The following is a 14,477-nucleotide window of genomic DNA, read 5'->3' on the forward strand; positions in this document are numbered from 1 at the left end:
ACGGAGTCGTTGTCCTTTTTGGATGTAATTAGATACCCATTGATTGGCATCAGGCCTGGAAAATGTATACTCTCTCTATTGTGCATGTATCTCTGAAGTGTACTGAGTGCTCAAATAGTCGATTTGCCCTTCTCTTGGATGGTTATGCGGTGAAGTTTTCGCGGCTCTGCATAAATCGATAGCTCACATCAACGTCACCGCAATGAAACCCTCAGCTCCTCACTGCCGACTTACACCTACTCGCAGCCTGTCTGGTTGAACTTCATAATCGAGGATGCGTTCGATCCGAAAGCCACAGCGCGATCAATCCATGCATCGATGCTTTCAGCGGCTGGCTGTCGCACCCTGCTCAAGATGTACAACGTGTTCCACTTCTGAGTCTGCACAATTGCCCAATCGACGGCGTAATCTACGCATCAACGTTAGTGGTCGTGCACTTCGATTAATGCTCATAACATGACTCACCTTGCACAATGTAGTTTGGCCCTGGGCATTCTGCCGTTGATGGCGTGCCAGGGAAGCTGACAACGAAAGCACCGCCGGCGCCATAGGCAGAGTCTACGGGCGTAGCTGTGCCGACGATGTCGACAGTTCGTGGGCCGACAGTCGCAGTGTTTGTGACGCGCACCGTACCGTTATCCTGCATCAGCTGTCAATCACCGTCTAAAGATTCGCATACACGAAAAAACGTACGTTGAGCTCGTAATTTGCGCTCACGCAGCGCGCGCCGGCCGTAGGACCGAATGGTGTACCAGCGACCTGATACCAGGTACCGAGATACGCGTTCAGGTTGAACTTGGAATCAGGAACGGGGTAGAAACAGGTTCCATCATATTGAGCGGCCGCGACATTGGGCGTAGAGCTCGTCTCGTTATAAGAGGCTTGACGAGGGTGGATGAAGCCTGATGCGGCGGAGGAAAGAGCGAGGACGGTACTGGCGACGCGCATTTTGATCAAGCTTGCACCTTGTGTCGGGATTAGAGATTATGGTGTATGGTGTAGATAAGGTAGGGATGGTAATAATTTTGCAATGAGGACGTGCCTCCCTCTACTTGACATAAAAACTGTGGCTGGTGGCACGTCACTCCCAAGCCACTATACAGTACCACGCTTTCATAAACAGTCCAGACTCGGACACGTGTGCAGGTCGCCGGTACCTTTCCCGGACCGACAGGAACCATCGTGAATGCGCATCGGTACACACGTGTTGCCAAGCATGCGGACTCTTTTCCTCGGTCGAAATGTGGTAGCGGAGGTGCCCGGCTCTTCTTCTCATTACGAGATGTTGCGGCTGTCGGCAACCGCAGCTGTTGTTTAGTAACGAGGTTGGTGTTTTGCGGACAGGGGTGAGCGACCGAGGGCTGGTGATGACGTATGCGCCGACTTGGCATGGAGCCGCATCACCGCCTTCGTCGTGTGGCCTCTACACTACCATATTTGCTTGGTTTCGCCTATGGAGGATGCTATGGAAGCCTCCGAAGCTATGTCCTGCCATCAGATCATGTAAAGGCTTCGTGAAAGCCCCAGGGCTTGTACAGAAAAAGGTTTGTTTTTGACCTAACAGCTATCATTGATCTGCCTAGCCATCTATCCATAACGGGAGTCCTTTAGTGAGCTGTGAGTTTACGAGAAGAGACCCGAATCAAGACAGGCCACTACCTGGCTCACCCAAAACAACATCGCACGCTTCAAGTAGAAATCCCAGGAACGCCAGACGCATACTATCTCTTGGAACGGCGGTGACCCGAACTCCTTCAATCCCCAAGACGTTTCCGAACCTTAAAAGAACGAGGTTGTCGTAATCGCAAAGAGCAACGTATGAGCATTTGTAGGCCTTTGGCTCGTCCACCCACTGCCGATCGATCGTGTCACCTTCAGCTATGCCATCCAGTGTGTTTGGGCATAACCACTTGATGGTCATGAGCAATTTCGGTTGGTGTGTCCCCATGAACTTCTCATAATAGAGTGTTACCCGACTGTAGCCCACCCACCCATTGAGTTGCACGAGTTGAGTAGGATATTTCATCACGATGGCGTGATCGAGAGGACATTTGAGCCATACACGAGCAGCGTCGAAGACATCGTCGTCGGTTTTGAGGGGTCTGAGTGAGTTGTCGTCGGGATCTGGTGGGATGGGTAGCGGAGGGTCTTGGTGGATTGGCGAATCGGAATTTGCGTATTCGGCTTCGAGGAAGACGGTGGCGCTGCGTATGTAGTCTGTAGGTGCATCGGTCGGCCAGATGGTACATATGCTCTGATATCCCATGCCTTTGAGGTACGGGCTGTTGTACTTTACAAGCTCTTCGTCCGCGTTGTCGAGTGGTGAGCGGTAATCGTGCGCCATTGTGCTGAGAAAATTCGCGTTTTGTAACTAAGGCGATACTGCGTATGAATCCTGAGTAAGCTAACGAGTTAAGCTGCTGATCAAGTGAGAGTGATCTGGAGGCGTTGGGTGGAAAGGACGGCGTACCGGCACGTCCAAAGCAGTCGAACTTGCCGAAACTCATAGTGAATGCTGCTGCTACAATTTCACACTGGTGTGGCAGGAGCAATGTAGAAGATGCACACCTCACCGATTTCTGACGTGAAGCGTGACAATCATAAAATGAATAGCAACGGGACTGCTACAGTAGAACGCCGATGCGCACAGCGCTTAATCCATGACCCGTACGCGCCTATCGTGACGCCAAAGCTCAGCAATACCCTAAAAAATGAACAAGAAAGTAAAAATGGACAGCTATTGCAAGCTCTCCGTAGGAACAATGGAGACCTTGAAGATGGTACCAGCCAGTGATGAATCACCGCCAACCGTCACATTACCGGAACCAGATCCGACGCTGTTGTGACATCCCTCTTTTCCCTCCTTCTGAAGCATGCGAGCAAAGTAGCCATAGCAATCCTCGACCTTCCAGAAGACACCAGCAGAGTCCTCAGGTTGGGAAGCTGGGGTAACATCAACTAAGACCTTCGTTAGTACATCTGGATGCTGCTAATTGGATAAGAGTTTCTTACATCTGACAGCATAGTCGGTAATTCTGTTACCGTCGCTACCCACTACATTGGCATCCTGTGTGCTGTTCTTGTCGCCGTTGAGTGGGTAGTCAACAGTCGCGGTACACAGCGTACCGGTGGGGATGCGGTCTGGATAGGCGCAACCGGGCATCATGGCGGCGCAGGCGTTGTTAAGGATAGTGTCGAGTTTGGGATCAGCTGTGAAGCTGAGTAATTTTGGGGAGTCGGGGTCGCATGTCGTGATCGTGTCGGATGCAGGTTGCCAGCTGTCACTGGCTCCCGTCTTGGGTGACTGCCGTTGAACGAGCGGTGCCGCGAGCGACGTCGCTAGAAACGCGCTGAAGAGCATTTGGGTGTACATGCTGGCTGAGAGGTCCGACTTCGAAGGTAGGGATGTGGAGAAGATGTGGTACAGCAGGTTGAGTGTCGGTAAAGGGAGAACTTGGCGCTTGTCGGTACTCGAAGGAAAGACAGGTGAAGGGGAGTCTTTACAAGTCAATGCGCCAAAGCAGTGAGTTCTTTGGTGTTGTGAATGGTCGGTTATTGAGGGAAGAATATGAGCGAGCGGCCCATCTTCTATATTACCTCTCTCTATGTCATACGCTAAGCATTAGAGTTGTAAGTGATCACCGTGGGGTCGGGAGCACGGTGATGCAAGGTGTGGAGTTAGGAAATGAGGGACCCCCTGTGGGTGACGGACCGTTACAGACATCTCTTTGTTTCCTTCTTTTGCGAGCGGTACAGGGGATTGGCCCTGCATGATGTCTGCCTGTGAACAAGAAACAAGGTTACAAAAACAGGTCTAGACTTTATTGAAACAAAACAGGGTCGTCTGCATGGCTGCGATCCTTTCTAATCAGTTTTGGTGAAGCTGGTGAGTTGAAATGGCGGACGCGTGGGGTCATCTCTCTCGATCAAACGATCGGCAGATCTACCGTCCGTGCCATGAGGCGCGTGGAACCCTCTTCGAAGAACACATCGTTCTTATGAGCTCGCTGCTCAATTGTTCGTTGGGTTGCAGATGTCTTGCGCGAGCTTCCGCGATTGCGCTTTTACTCTCTTTGCTCATGCGCAGGGTGACTCCTGGGGGCGCTGTTCTCACAACGTCATTATGCGCGGATTACGGCGAGCAGTCGGGAGGATGCTTGTTCGGTGGTATTGATGAAACAACGAGGTGCCACGCCGCCGTGAAGTTGCTCAAGATAGGGACCGAGAAGCTATGTCATCTGCCAAGGCTCTAGTTCGCCCTTCATTTCCCTGTTGCGCGAATGCCAGGGCTTCCCAACACCAAAGCATCCAGCGCAGTCGAAGCCGAATCTTCTCAAAGCCTCTCAGAAGTTGCGCAGTCTCAGACCAGAGATGCGCGCTCTACCTTGGCTAGAGGTGTACGGTTGTCCCCAATGTACACAACCAAAATACCCTCGCGAAAAGACCCATCGGGCTCGAGCGCGAAAGACAGAGAAGATGTACGGTTGTCAATACCTAGACACTCACCAAACAGCATCTGTACCAAGTGCCCAGGTGTCCAGCAGTCGCGATGTGCCTGCGCAGTAGCAATGACAGCATGGCAGAACATCACGGCATCAGCAGATGTACTGCGGAGAGTCCTGACTAACAATCACTTGGTCCCACCGAGCGTAATCCCTTTTAATCGCCGAAGGTGTTGAGAACATGAATGCGCAGACATTAGCAGTAGGGGTGTAAGATACCGATACCCTTTCGCGCATTGTCCATAATGAGCGTACTGCTTACGCCAGCTGGCAAGAGGATTGCCTGCTAACCCGAAGAAGAAAATCTCAACCCTTCACCGTTCAGCCCTACAGATTCGCGTATGCGCAGTAAGCAGCGCCTATCGCACATGAGCCTCGAAGGCCAAGCTATAGCTAGGCTACAGCGATGTGCCATTCATCCGTGGCTTTCTTCGACATTCACCCTTATGACCCTTTACTTGTTTGCCATCAACTTTCAGCATGAACACCAAGGCAGAAGCAAACACATGGGCGGATACACCATTTGCCCTCCTCAACATTCCCGGTCAACCAAACGCACCAGCATGCACGAATGCCGGTGTTCTCAGTGTCGCCATAGAAATGGCGAATGTCCATAACGTCTTGCTCCGCGCTCTAAATTCCATATATCACCAAGCGCCCTTCATTCAACTCCCTGGCGATGTTGCGGATCTTATGCTGTACGTCACCGCATGGGCGGATACCGTGCACCACCATCACTCCCTTGAAGAGGCTATGTTCTTTCCAAAGATAGAGCAGATCGCAAGAGAGGCAGGCATAGATGGCTGGGAAGGCATGATGGGAGGAAACGTGGACCAGCATCATGAGTTTGAGCCGAAGATTGCAGGGCTCGTGAAGTGGGCCGAAGGAGTCATGGCTGGAGAGAGAACGTATGACGCGACGGAGCTGAAGAAGCTGATCGATGAATTCGCACCCATTCTCACTCAGCATCTACATGACGAGATCGATACCTTGATACGACTCGAAAAGTGTGATGGAGAAAAGATCAAGCAGGCGATGAAAGAAGTAGCCGATGAAGGAGCAAAGACTGCTGATCCGGTGCGTATTCCGATATCCTCACTAGCTGCTTACCATCGAGCAAAACACTGATAAGCTGCCTTATCAGAATCTTGTCATCCCGCTGGTACTTGGCTGTGTCGACAGAAGCTACCCTGGTAGTGGAAACTTCCCACCTGTCCCGTTCTTCATTCCGTACCTGAACGCATATTGGTTCACGCGAAAGCATAAGGGTGCCTGGAGGTTCAACCCAAGCGATCACTGGGGAAATCCGAGGCCGCTGCAGTTTCTCCCATGACCTCGTGAGAGGTCTAAATAAAGTCAAAAAACTGACATATCATGGTGGTCGCTGAAGTTTCTATGTGTTCAGAGGTTTTCTGTGTGATGAATGAAGACTATTGGGGTTCATGTAGCTTCTGCAGTTGCAATTTACCTCGACAATAGAGGCCCAGGCACGCTTTGTATACATTTCGGCTTCCTCTTATCTGACTACATTGTTTCACTCTACCCGATGTATTCATTGAGGTAACTCGAGGCCGCAACATCTGCCTCGGTAGATTGGTAGTCGAATACATTCACATCGGAGCACATGCGAGGTACATCTAGGCAGCCTTGCCACCAGGTAATAAATCAACTTTCCCATCGAAAGCGCTTCTTAGCGCCACATGAGTATCACAAGCCCGATATTTATCTCCTTCTCGAATCTCTGCTACCTCAACACCAAAGTCATAAACTTGCAGCCAACAGATATGTCTGTCAACAGCGTACCCACGAGCCCCCTTCTAAAGCTCCCCGGAGGTGAGTCAGAGTTAGCACTAGAGGAGTAGAAAAGTTGGACGACAATGAGCTAACGTATGTTAATAGAGCTCCGCAATCGTATCTACAACTATGCACAAGACCCACGCGATGTTCGTCTGATCCACAAGCCCGCCCAGCGACACGAGCAGACAAATACGACTGAACGACAGTTTTTCGGTCTCACACAAGCCTGCCGCCAGCTCCGAGCAGAGTACATGCCTATTCACAGGGCGCAGACCAAGGCTCACATCCAGTGTCAGGACTCGGTTTCTTACATCAACACCTTCATTTCTTCTAGCGGTGCAAACCCCAAGCAAGCTCGCGGAAACCTCATCGTCCAATTACCAGACCAGTGGTATGAATCTCGGGGCGCATCATCAGATCAAAGGGAAATCATAGAGGCCATGAATCTCTGCAGAAGCGCTCCACAGGTTAACATAGCCTTCGCGCTACGCGATGTCCCGCTATCGCAGAGCCGTTTTTGCAGCCGCCGTATGCAGGATATCCTGCGCGACCTCGAACAGCCGGAAGCTACGCCTGAGCTGCACGATTTCATCGAAAACTCCGTCGAGCATGTAGAGTGTTGGATAGAGATGCGGCTCGATGATTCGAGTTATCACTTGAATGATTACGTCCATGTAGTATTCAGCGTCGATGAGGGGTGGAAAGATTGCATGTCGGATGGGTGAGAGACTGCTGCTGTTTACATGGCTTTTTTGAACGATCCAAATTGGCCGTGACAGTACGATTTGAAGAAGACGAATTCGAGAGTTGCTGGGTTGGACTAGATCCGTACATGTAGTTGCCCAGCCGAAGTGTACCTCATGTTACTTAGCATACCAATGATAACTGAAGGTGCCATCGCTTCAGTGTTGTTTCTTTGCGTCATCTGAAAGATGTTTGTAGGCATTGAACGTATGTATGAGATTACAGAAGCTATGGGTGCACCACCCGGTACTCGTCTGAGTCAATGTGAACCAGAGGAGTAGAACAAAGAATATCCGGAAGCGCCAATATAGTAGGCCTAGGCTTGAACTCGATGAACATGGAAAGTGCCACTGGAGGTAGATGAGCATTTGGTCAGATTGAGAAGGTGTTGATAAAGAGCGTCCGCGACATCGCCCACATTACACTTGCTGTCATAGTTCAGACTTCCTCAGCTGTCCACGATAAGTGAGCAGAAAATCGCCCATGACGCCATAATGATCTGAGACCCAATCTAACTCTCCCGCCTCCTTCATGATCTGTCTATGTTCCTCTGCTACCTTGACGCCCATACCAATCCTCTGGAACTTGCAAGGACCTAGCCACCCTTGGAGCAAGATCTTATCCATCCTACTACATCCAAACCTATCTCTCATGGCTTGCGGAGACTGGTAACCCCAGGTATACCCGTGGTCGCTGTCTTCTTTTCCGGGCCCATTGCGATTAGTGGGTACATTGTTGTTGAAGTTACCGAAGACGGTAGCGTCACTTGGTGCATTGGCGTGACCGCCAATAGAGAGATAAATATCCTCGAGCGCATTATCTGTGTGTAGAGAGCGATCAAAGGGCTCGATAGCATTGAGGTCGCCAGCTAGTATTGCGCTTTCGACGTCGTTCTGGCTGAGGTACCGCTTCGCGGCTGCCATCTGGATGGGGCGGACAGGCGGATCAGCAACCAGAGACTCCAGATGTGTGTTACATAGCCGCAGCAGTTTCACCGGAAGATCTGCACGAATGCAGTTGTAGAGCTTGATATCCACAAATAGGCCGTCTCGTCCGAACTTGCTGTACCACGGAACGCGAAACACAGAGTCTATGTGCACTCGCCGATCGACGAGTGTCGTCGTTCCATAGTGAGAGCTCAGCCAGTTTTTCGAGTCGATATCTGTGAGGTTGAAGCGTTGCTTGACCCAGGCCGAGTCTCGTATCTGCTCCATGTCTGATACTCCCATCTCTTGTAGAAATATGGCGATTGCGATTTCTGGCGGGGTCGATGATACTAAGTCGTGCAAATGATCTAGTGCAGCGCTCATTCGTTCTTCTGCGAACGGAACGAGGACATCGATATTCCAGGATATCAAACGAAGCTTCCTGGGATGAAGAAGTGTATCTGATTCGTCTTTTGGGAACGCTTGGTCGGATGTTGCTGGTGTCCAATTGCCGTCAGGCGAGACGCAATAGTAAGGCTGCTTCCTTGGCTCGTAGAAAGCATCTTCGCGTTTCTGTATGACAGAGGAGAAACTGGCCGCAGCGGCCTGCATGGCAGGGTTAGGCTTTACTGACGACATGCTTCTGGGAGGTCTAGTAGGCAGTCAAAATGTAGGTGGAGCTGCAGAAAGTTTGGAAAGTGTAAGCCTTTGGCATGTGGACACAGCAGACAGTACATTGCGAAGCATGATGTTCATTGTACCTAGGTAGTCGTCCACGGGTGGTTGCCTGGATAGTGCTGACGCGGGGTGCGTGAGGCGCTCGGCTGGGGGCCAAACAATGCTAGGTACCGTGATTGTATTGCTTGCTATATGAGATAGTACAATGGAACAAAGACGAAGGACAAATCGTAACTGTGGTCGTTGTAGATGATGGATGCGCAGGAGCAGATGCGTGTTCTTGGAGGTGCGAGCGCCGGCACGTGATGCGGTGAGGGTACCCCTGTCGTCAATGCCGAAGCGCGTCGTGAACTTTCGCGATTCAGAAGGAGCTCCAACCTGGGGAAGCTGCCACGACACCAGCTCTTCGCCTCGCCAGAAAAACCGTCTCTATCGTCATCGCCGCCGACCGCTCTCCTAGATTACCAACGTCCGAATCCATCGCTATCCCCCAACCCCGCCATGGGCTCCCGACTACACAATGCTCCGATCGTGATAGACAACGGCAGTGGAACTATCAGAGCTGGATTTGCAGGCGAGGATGTGCCGAAATGCTTCTTCCCGTCATACGTAGGAAGGCCGAAGCATGTGCGGACAATGGCAGGCGCATTGGAGGGCGACGTATTCATAGGACCACAAGCACAACAATATAGGGGGCTCTTCAAGATCAACTACCCATTGGAGCACGGCATTGTCACAGACTGGGATGATATGGAGCGGATATGGCAGTATGTCTATACAGAAGGCCTGAGGACCGTCAGCGAAGATGTGAGTTGGGCCGTGGCAGACTGCCATTCGAGCGATTGAGGGGCATCAAGCTGACTATCTGTCTCTATAGCATCCTGTACTCCTCACAGAGCCTCCGCTAAACCCCCGAGAAAACCGCGATACGGCTGCCCAGATTTTATTCGAGACGTTTAATGTGCCCGCCTTATACACATCGGTCCAAGCTGTCCTTTCGTTATACGCATCCGGCAAGACAACTGGTCTAGTTCTAGATTCGGGAGACGGTGTGTCGCATGCAGTGCCAGTCTTCCAGGGTTTTGCGATTCCCAACAGCATCAGGAGGATAGACGTGGCAGGCCGAGACGTTACAGAGCACTTCCAGCAACTGCTGAGGAAAAGCGGCCGCGTCTTCCACACCAGCGCTGAGAAGGAGACGGTCAAGAATATCAAAGAGGCAACAGGATACGTAGCACTCGATCCGGCCAAGGAGGAAAAGGACTGGTCAGGCTCGTCCAGATCAGAGGGCAAGAGCGTCGACTACGCACTACCTGATGGCCAGAAGATAAAGGTGAGTACAAATGACAAAACGCATCGTACACGAGCTGACAGTCCAGATCGGAGCGGAACGCTTCCGAGCACCAGAGATACTCTTCAACCCCGAGATCATTGGTCTGGAGTACCCTGGCGTACACCAGATTGTCGTCGAGGCGATACACAGAACCGACATGGACCTCCGAAAGGCGCTTTATGGCAACATTGTACTCTCTGGAGGTTCCACACTGACAAAGGGATTCGGAAACAGGCTGCTTCATGAGGTGCAAAGACTGGCGGTGAAGGACATGAGGATCAAGATCTTAGCACCACCGGAGCGCATCTACACCACGTGGACCGGTGGCAGCATTCTTGCGGGCCTCAGCACCTTCAAGAAGGTAAGTTCCTTATTCCCAACGAGGCTGTAGCCAGTGAACTGACACGTGCGTGCAGATGTGGGTAGAGAAAGACGAATGGCAGGAAAACCCAGACATCATCCACACCAAATTCGCATAAGCACCGACACGTCGTCTTTGGCAGCAGCACTTACTCCGCACCCGTTTCTCCCGCCTCCGCATCATCTTTCGAGAAGGAGCTGCGTGGTTGCATGGGTAGCGCAGTTGCAGTTAGTCATGGAATGGGGTCCCAAGACCTGGGGTCGCGCCAACCACCGAGGAAGAAAGCTGGGGGCTGCGCGCTTGGTTGGGTGATGGCAGATCTACGTGTCAGCCGGTAGCCGTAGCTTCTAGACGGGAGAGCTACTGTAGCATGCTGCTTTCCCCGCATTCGAGTGCGTTTCTGTTACTTAAGCGCGAGCATGGTTCGAGAGTGTCGGTTAGGTAAGGTGTACGAGGGGAGAGCCCGTGCATGGCAGGCGTTTGTGAGCGCTTTGGAATACCCCTATGATTATGAAGCGTACAGAATACCACAATTAATCCACCTGCGAATGTGCACACGGAGGGCGAAACGGAAAGTTACAGTCAGATGGTTTGGGCGAATGGGTGTGCCAAGCATCGTGAGGTCTTGTCTAGTCGCGTCAGCTATGGTGTGACTGCGGTCAAATCACCGATGCTTCACTCCACGTAATGTGCAACGCATATTACACACAATGGCGACATGACATGCGCAAATAGCATCACCCCAGCCGCAGCGATCGCGAGCACTGCAGGTACCTGATCACAGGGCCAGCCACAACAGGGGCCACGTACCTGTTCGACACCGCAGACCGCAAGCACAGAGCCGCCCACGCCTAGACTTCACGATGCTCGACGTCATGCACGACGGTGCGTCCGGAGGCTCGGACGGCCAGCTGAACGTGCGCGGTCAGCTGGCAGAGCGAAAAGTTGAGCGGCCGAAGGTGTAATTGCTCTTTTGGAAGACGCCACCAACGATGAAGCTCACTGTGCCTTGCAGAAGGATGGCTATCGATGCATGCAATGGGTATCAAAACAGCAACACCAGCATCAAACAGGCAGCGTCAGAATCTGCAGCGTCTCCATCTCGGTTCTCCTCTGATCCAGGCACCCGATGACAAGCGCAGAGCGTATGCGGCGTATGCATGACGCGAGCCAGACATGAGACGCAGCACGGCGAAAAAATCTCTTCCCGCCTCCACACTCTCCGGCGGGAAGCGTGCGCTGGCCGTCGCGGAAGCTGGCACAAGGCCCCAGTTTGCGCATGGCGTCTTCTGCGTCAAATTTTCAGTCAGACACCTCACAGGCGGCGCGCTTCGGCCATGTGCGCTGCGGTTGCTGCGGAGCCAAGCTCCGGGCTTTCGATAGCGTCATGGGCTCGATCGCTTCGCTCCTTGTTCTCCGCTGCACCTGACCATTTCCCCTGGCAATCTCTTACCCCCGAGAAACTCGCTCCAGCCAATCACCGCGTTTTGAGGGGGTAATGGTAAACTATTCATGGTGCTGAGAAATTTCCTACACTGGCCTTGTTAGGGGACGCATGATCCATTGACTGCCGTTAACTGCAAAGTGTCGCTCAGACTTCCAAGGCTTCTGAGCTGGCCTCGTGCGCGTCTGGTTCGTTTCGTGGCGCCGAAAAAAAGCTTGCGCGTGAGAGGTTTTCTTGCCTTGCATTCCAGTAGTGAGAGGGGATCGTGATCAGTGCGACGCTGTTTGTTATATAAACCCTTCTACCCCAGTAGGTCTTGTTGAGTACCAACGATCATCAACCACTACAGATCTTCCCGGAGCTACCTCTTACTATCAACACTACCCCAGATTTATATCGACGACAGTCGCCACTTGACTTGCTCCCAACAACCAACAACCTCACTACCAAACAATCAAAATGGTCAGCTTCCACATCAACGAGCCTCACCCGTCCGCCGGTGCCTACATGTACTCTGGCCGCGGCGGCGCCGGCAATGCCATGCGCATCAAGCCCACTGAGGTCACCCCCGGCCCCACAGCCTCAGGTCCAGCTTCGCGCACCAAGCTGCCTCCCCCACCCAGCAACGCCTTCTACGCCACCGGCCGTGGCGGTGCTGGCAACATGAAGAAGTCTGAGCGCGCCATCTTCAGCTTCGACGAGGAACTCCAACAGCAAGAACGCCTCCGCACTCAACAAGCACCCGTCTACCACATCGGTCGCGGCGGTGCCGGCAACCTCGTCGACGAGATGAAGCCCCGATCCCAACGCCAGAACTCCGCCTCCTCCACTTCCAGCTCTTCAAGCGTAGAGAGCGAGAAGGACGGCGTCCGCCGCAGCATGGAGTCCGCATGGCAGCGCCTGAGCAGGCAATTCTCTCACCAATAAGAGAGTCCCTGCCGCCTCGTCTTGCGCCCAACCTTCACTTCTTGCATACCCCATCTTCAACATGAGAGCTGGTTCTGAATCTCTCATCATCTCAGCATTTCCATCAGCACGGCGTTTTCCACGGAGGTCTACCATCTCCCATTGTACAATCACCCACAACAAAAGTCCCTTTTTTCACGACATCAGTTTTCTCCCTTCCATAACGACATATCCACACAACCATCGAGGAGCCAGGCGCCTACCTCCGGTCATCAACACACATAAAAGTAACACCTTGATACCCGGAAACCACGTCCTGCTCTTACGAGAGAGGGCCCACTATTCTCTGAACATTTTTTTTTTTGATTATTTGCGGAAAGGGGAAGAGGAAATTTATACCCCCAGGCCAGTGAGAAGCTGGTGAGGACAAGGACGGGTTCGTCTTTGCCTCTGTGAAATAGTTTTAATTGAATGATCTCCATCTTCATACTTTTGTGCCAGCTTGCCACCCTGTGACTGTTGCATGTACCATCCTAGATCAAGTCATAGACGCAAGGCATGTACTTTGCAGTTACACAATGTTGTGAACACTTGGCAACGTCTTCCCAGTAACACACATCCACCCATCCATTCCCTCAAAGCTTCCCTGCTCGGTACTTCACAACTGCGCAAAACTTCTTCACTCAGCGAAAATTCTCCACCACCTCACAGTAAAATTTCCAGCCTTCCCGCCCTACAACCCACGACTCAGTACTCCTACAGCAGAGTCTCGACTAACCCAGCCCAGCCACCAGCACCAGCACCACCGCCCATCGTAAACACGCCAAGCTACCCACACGAAATATAACTCGTTTCGCGGAGTCAACTCCGCCAAGTTTCCTTTTTGTGGCGTGTAGATCTAGATCGACGCGGACCAGCAGAGCTAGCTTGCATGCGTACGTGCATACGCGAGCGTAGATCAGAGTCTGCGAGTAGACGCATGGGTCTTGTTCACCGGAACCTTTTGAGGGAGACGGGATGGGGGATTTGGGGCATGTGGAGATCGTGAGGTTGGGCGTGATGGTGTAGTGGAGTGGAGTGGAGTGTCACCGGTTGGAGGGGCGAGCTAGTAGGAGTAGGTGTCTTTGGTGGTGGTTTTGTGGGCGGGTGGGAGTTGTTGACGTTCAGTGGGATTTCTGTGTGTGTCTCACATAATGGAAAAAAGATGAAGAGGCCTGCGGACTACATCAACGTGGATGCATGCAAATTGAGTAAACTGGAAGCGTTAAAATGGATATATAAGCCAGTGGGTATCATCGGAAAGGTGTCAAAGTCTGGTATAGCCCTCTACCAGTATTAGAAAGGCCGTGAAATGAGAAACCTGAGAGTAATGTCGGCTCTAGGGTGTTTTAGTTTTCATCCTTGAACAAGGTGCGTGGACTCGTTGGGTGGTAAGATTGAGTTCGGGGTTTATCGTCCCGCGTTTCCGTAAGTAAAGAAATTGTATGTGAAACAGTGTCAAAATATCGATAGCAACGGACAAACGATTCTACGACATACGATACATGTACATTCACGTGTTGGACTGACGGTGGGAAGAACAAAATGCCAATTTATGATATCTCTATACACTGGGAAACCTCCCAAAGAGCGCCGTATTATGAGTAGTAATTCTTTTAGTTGGCCCTTTTCAAAGATAAGGCTATGCAATGATCCCAAGATGACTGATGTGAAGAGAACGAATACCAAAAAAAAAAAAGAGAGCCGCGAGCCAAAAAACTACCAATACACGTTCTCGAGGCGCCTC

The 14,477-nt window shown here is 51.9% G+C and overlaps 7 protein-coding genes across 7 annotated transcripts; 3 read left to right on the forward strand and 4 right to left on the reverse strand.

The window, feature by feature from the left end:
* Window positions 1–236: 236 nt before the first annotated feature.
* On the reverse strand, window positions 237–1,059 carry J4E88_007933 (uncharacterized protein; the record flags this gene model as incomplete). Its single annotated transcript, XM_049401547.1, has 4 exons — window positions 237–409; window positions 466–640; window positions 694–965; window positions 1,053–1,059. 4 exons carry the CDS (start codon window positions 1,057–1,059, stop codon window positions 237–239), a joined length of 627 nt encoding a protein of 208 aa, XP_049252620.1.
* Window positions 1,060–1,642: 583 nt separating this feature from the next.
* On the reverse strand, window positions 1,643–2,344 carry J4E88_007934 (uncharacterized protein; the record flags this gene model as incomplete). Its single annotated transcript, XM_049401548.1, has 1 exon — window positions 1,643–2,344. The coding sequence occupies one exon, from the start codon at window positions 2,342–2,344 to the stop codon at window positions 1,643–1,645; it is 702 nt and encodes a 233-aa protein (XP_049252621.1).
* Window positions 2,345–2,737: 393 nt separating this feature from the next.
* J4E88_007935 (uncharacterized protein) lies at window positions 2,738–3,373 on the reverse strand (the record flags this gene model as incomplete). Its single annotated transcript, XM_049401549.1, has 2 exons — window positions 2,738–2,958; window positions 3,013–3,373. The coding sequence occupies 2 exons, from the start codon at window positions 3,371–3,373 to the stop codon at window positions 2,738–2,740; spliced, it is 582 nt and encodes a 193-aa protein (XP_049252622.1).
* Window positions 3,374–4,982: 1,609 nt separating this feature from the next.
* On the forward strand, window positions 4,983–5,835 carry J4E88_007936 (uncharacterized protein; the record flags this gene model as incomplete). Its single annotated transcript, XM_049401550.1, has 2 exons — window positions 4,983–5,579; window positions 5,605–5,835. 2 exons carry the CDS (start codon window positions 4,983–4,985, stop codon window positions 5,833–5,835), a joined length of 828 nt encoding a protein of 275 aa, XP_049252623.1.
* A 1,639-nt stretch (window positions 5,836–7,474) lies between these two features.
* Window positions 7,475–8,608, reverse strand: J4E88_007937 (uncharacterized protein; the record flags this gene model as incomplete). The annotated part of the gene is made up of 1 exon (XM_049401551.1): window positions 7,475–8,608. The coding sequence occupies one exon, from the start codon at window positions 8,606–8,608 to the stop codon at window positions 7,475–7,477; it is 1,134 nt and encodes a 377-aa protein (XP_049252624.1).
* A 540-nt stretch (window positions 8,609–9,148) lies between these two features.
* Window positions 9,149–10,459, forward strand: RO4 (Actin-like protein; the record flags this gene model as incomplete). The annotated part of the gene is made up of 4 exons (XM_049401552.1): window positions 9,149–9,454; window positions 9,525–9,980; window positions 10,027–10,341; window positions 10,397–10,459. The coding sequence occupies 4 exons, from the start codon at window positions 9,149–9,151 to the stop codon at window positions 10,457–10,459; spliced, it is 1,140 nt and encodes a 379-aa protein (XP_049252625.1).
* Window positions 10,460–12,244: 1,785 nt separating this feature from the next.
* On the forward strand, window positions 12,245–12,712 carry J4E88_007939 (uncharacterized protein; the record flags this gene model as incomplete). The annotated part of the gene is made up of 1 exon (XM_049401553.1): window positions 12,245–12,712. One exon carries the CDS (start codon window positions 12,245–12,247, stop codon window positions 12,710–12,712), a length of 468 nt encoding a protein of 155 aa, XP_049252626.1.
* Window positions 12,713–14,477: the final 1,765 nt, after the last annotated feature.

Source organism: Alternaria novae-zelandiae, assembly GCF_023758075.1.
Source record: "Alternaria novae-zelandiae strain BMP 2774 chromosome Unknown scaffold_17, whole genome shotgun sequence".
NCBI classification, from domain to species: domain Eukaryota; kingdom Fungi; phylum Ascomycota; class Dothideomycetes; order Pleosporales; family Pleosporaceae; genus Alternaria; species Alternaria novae-zelandiae.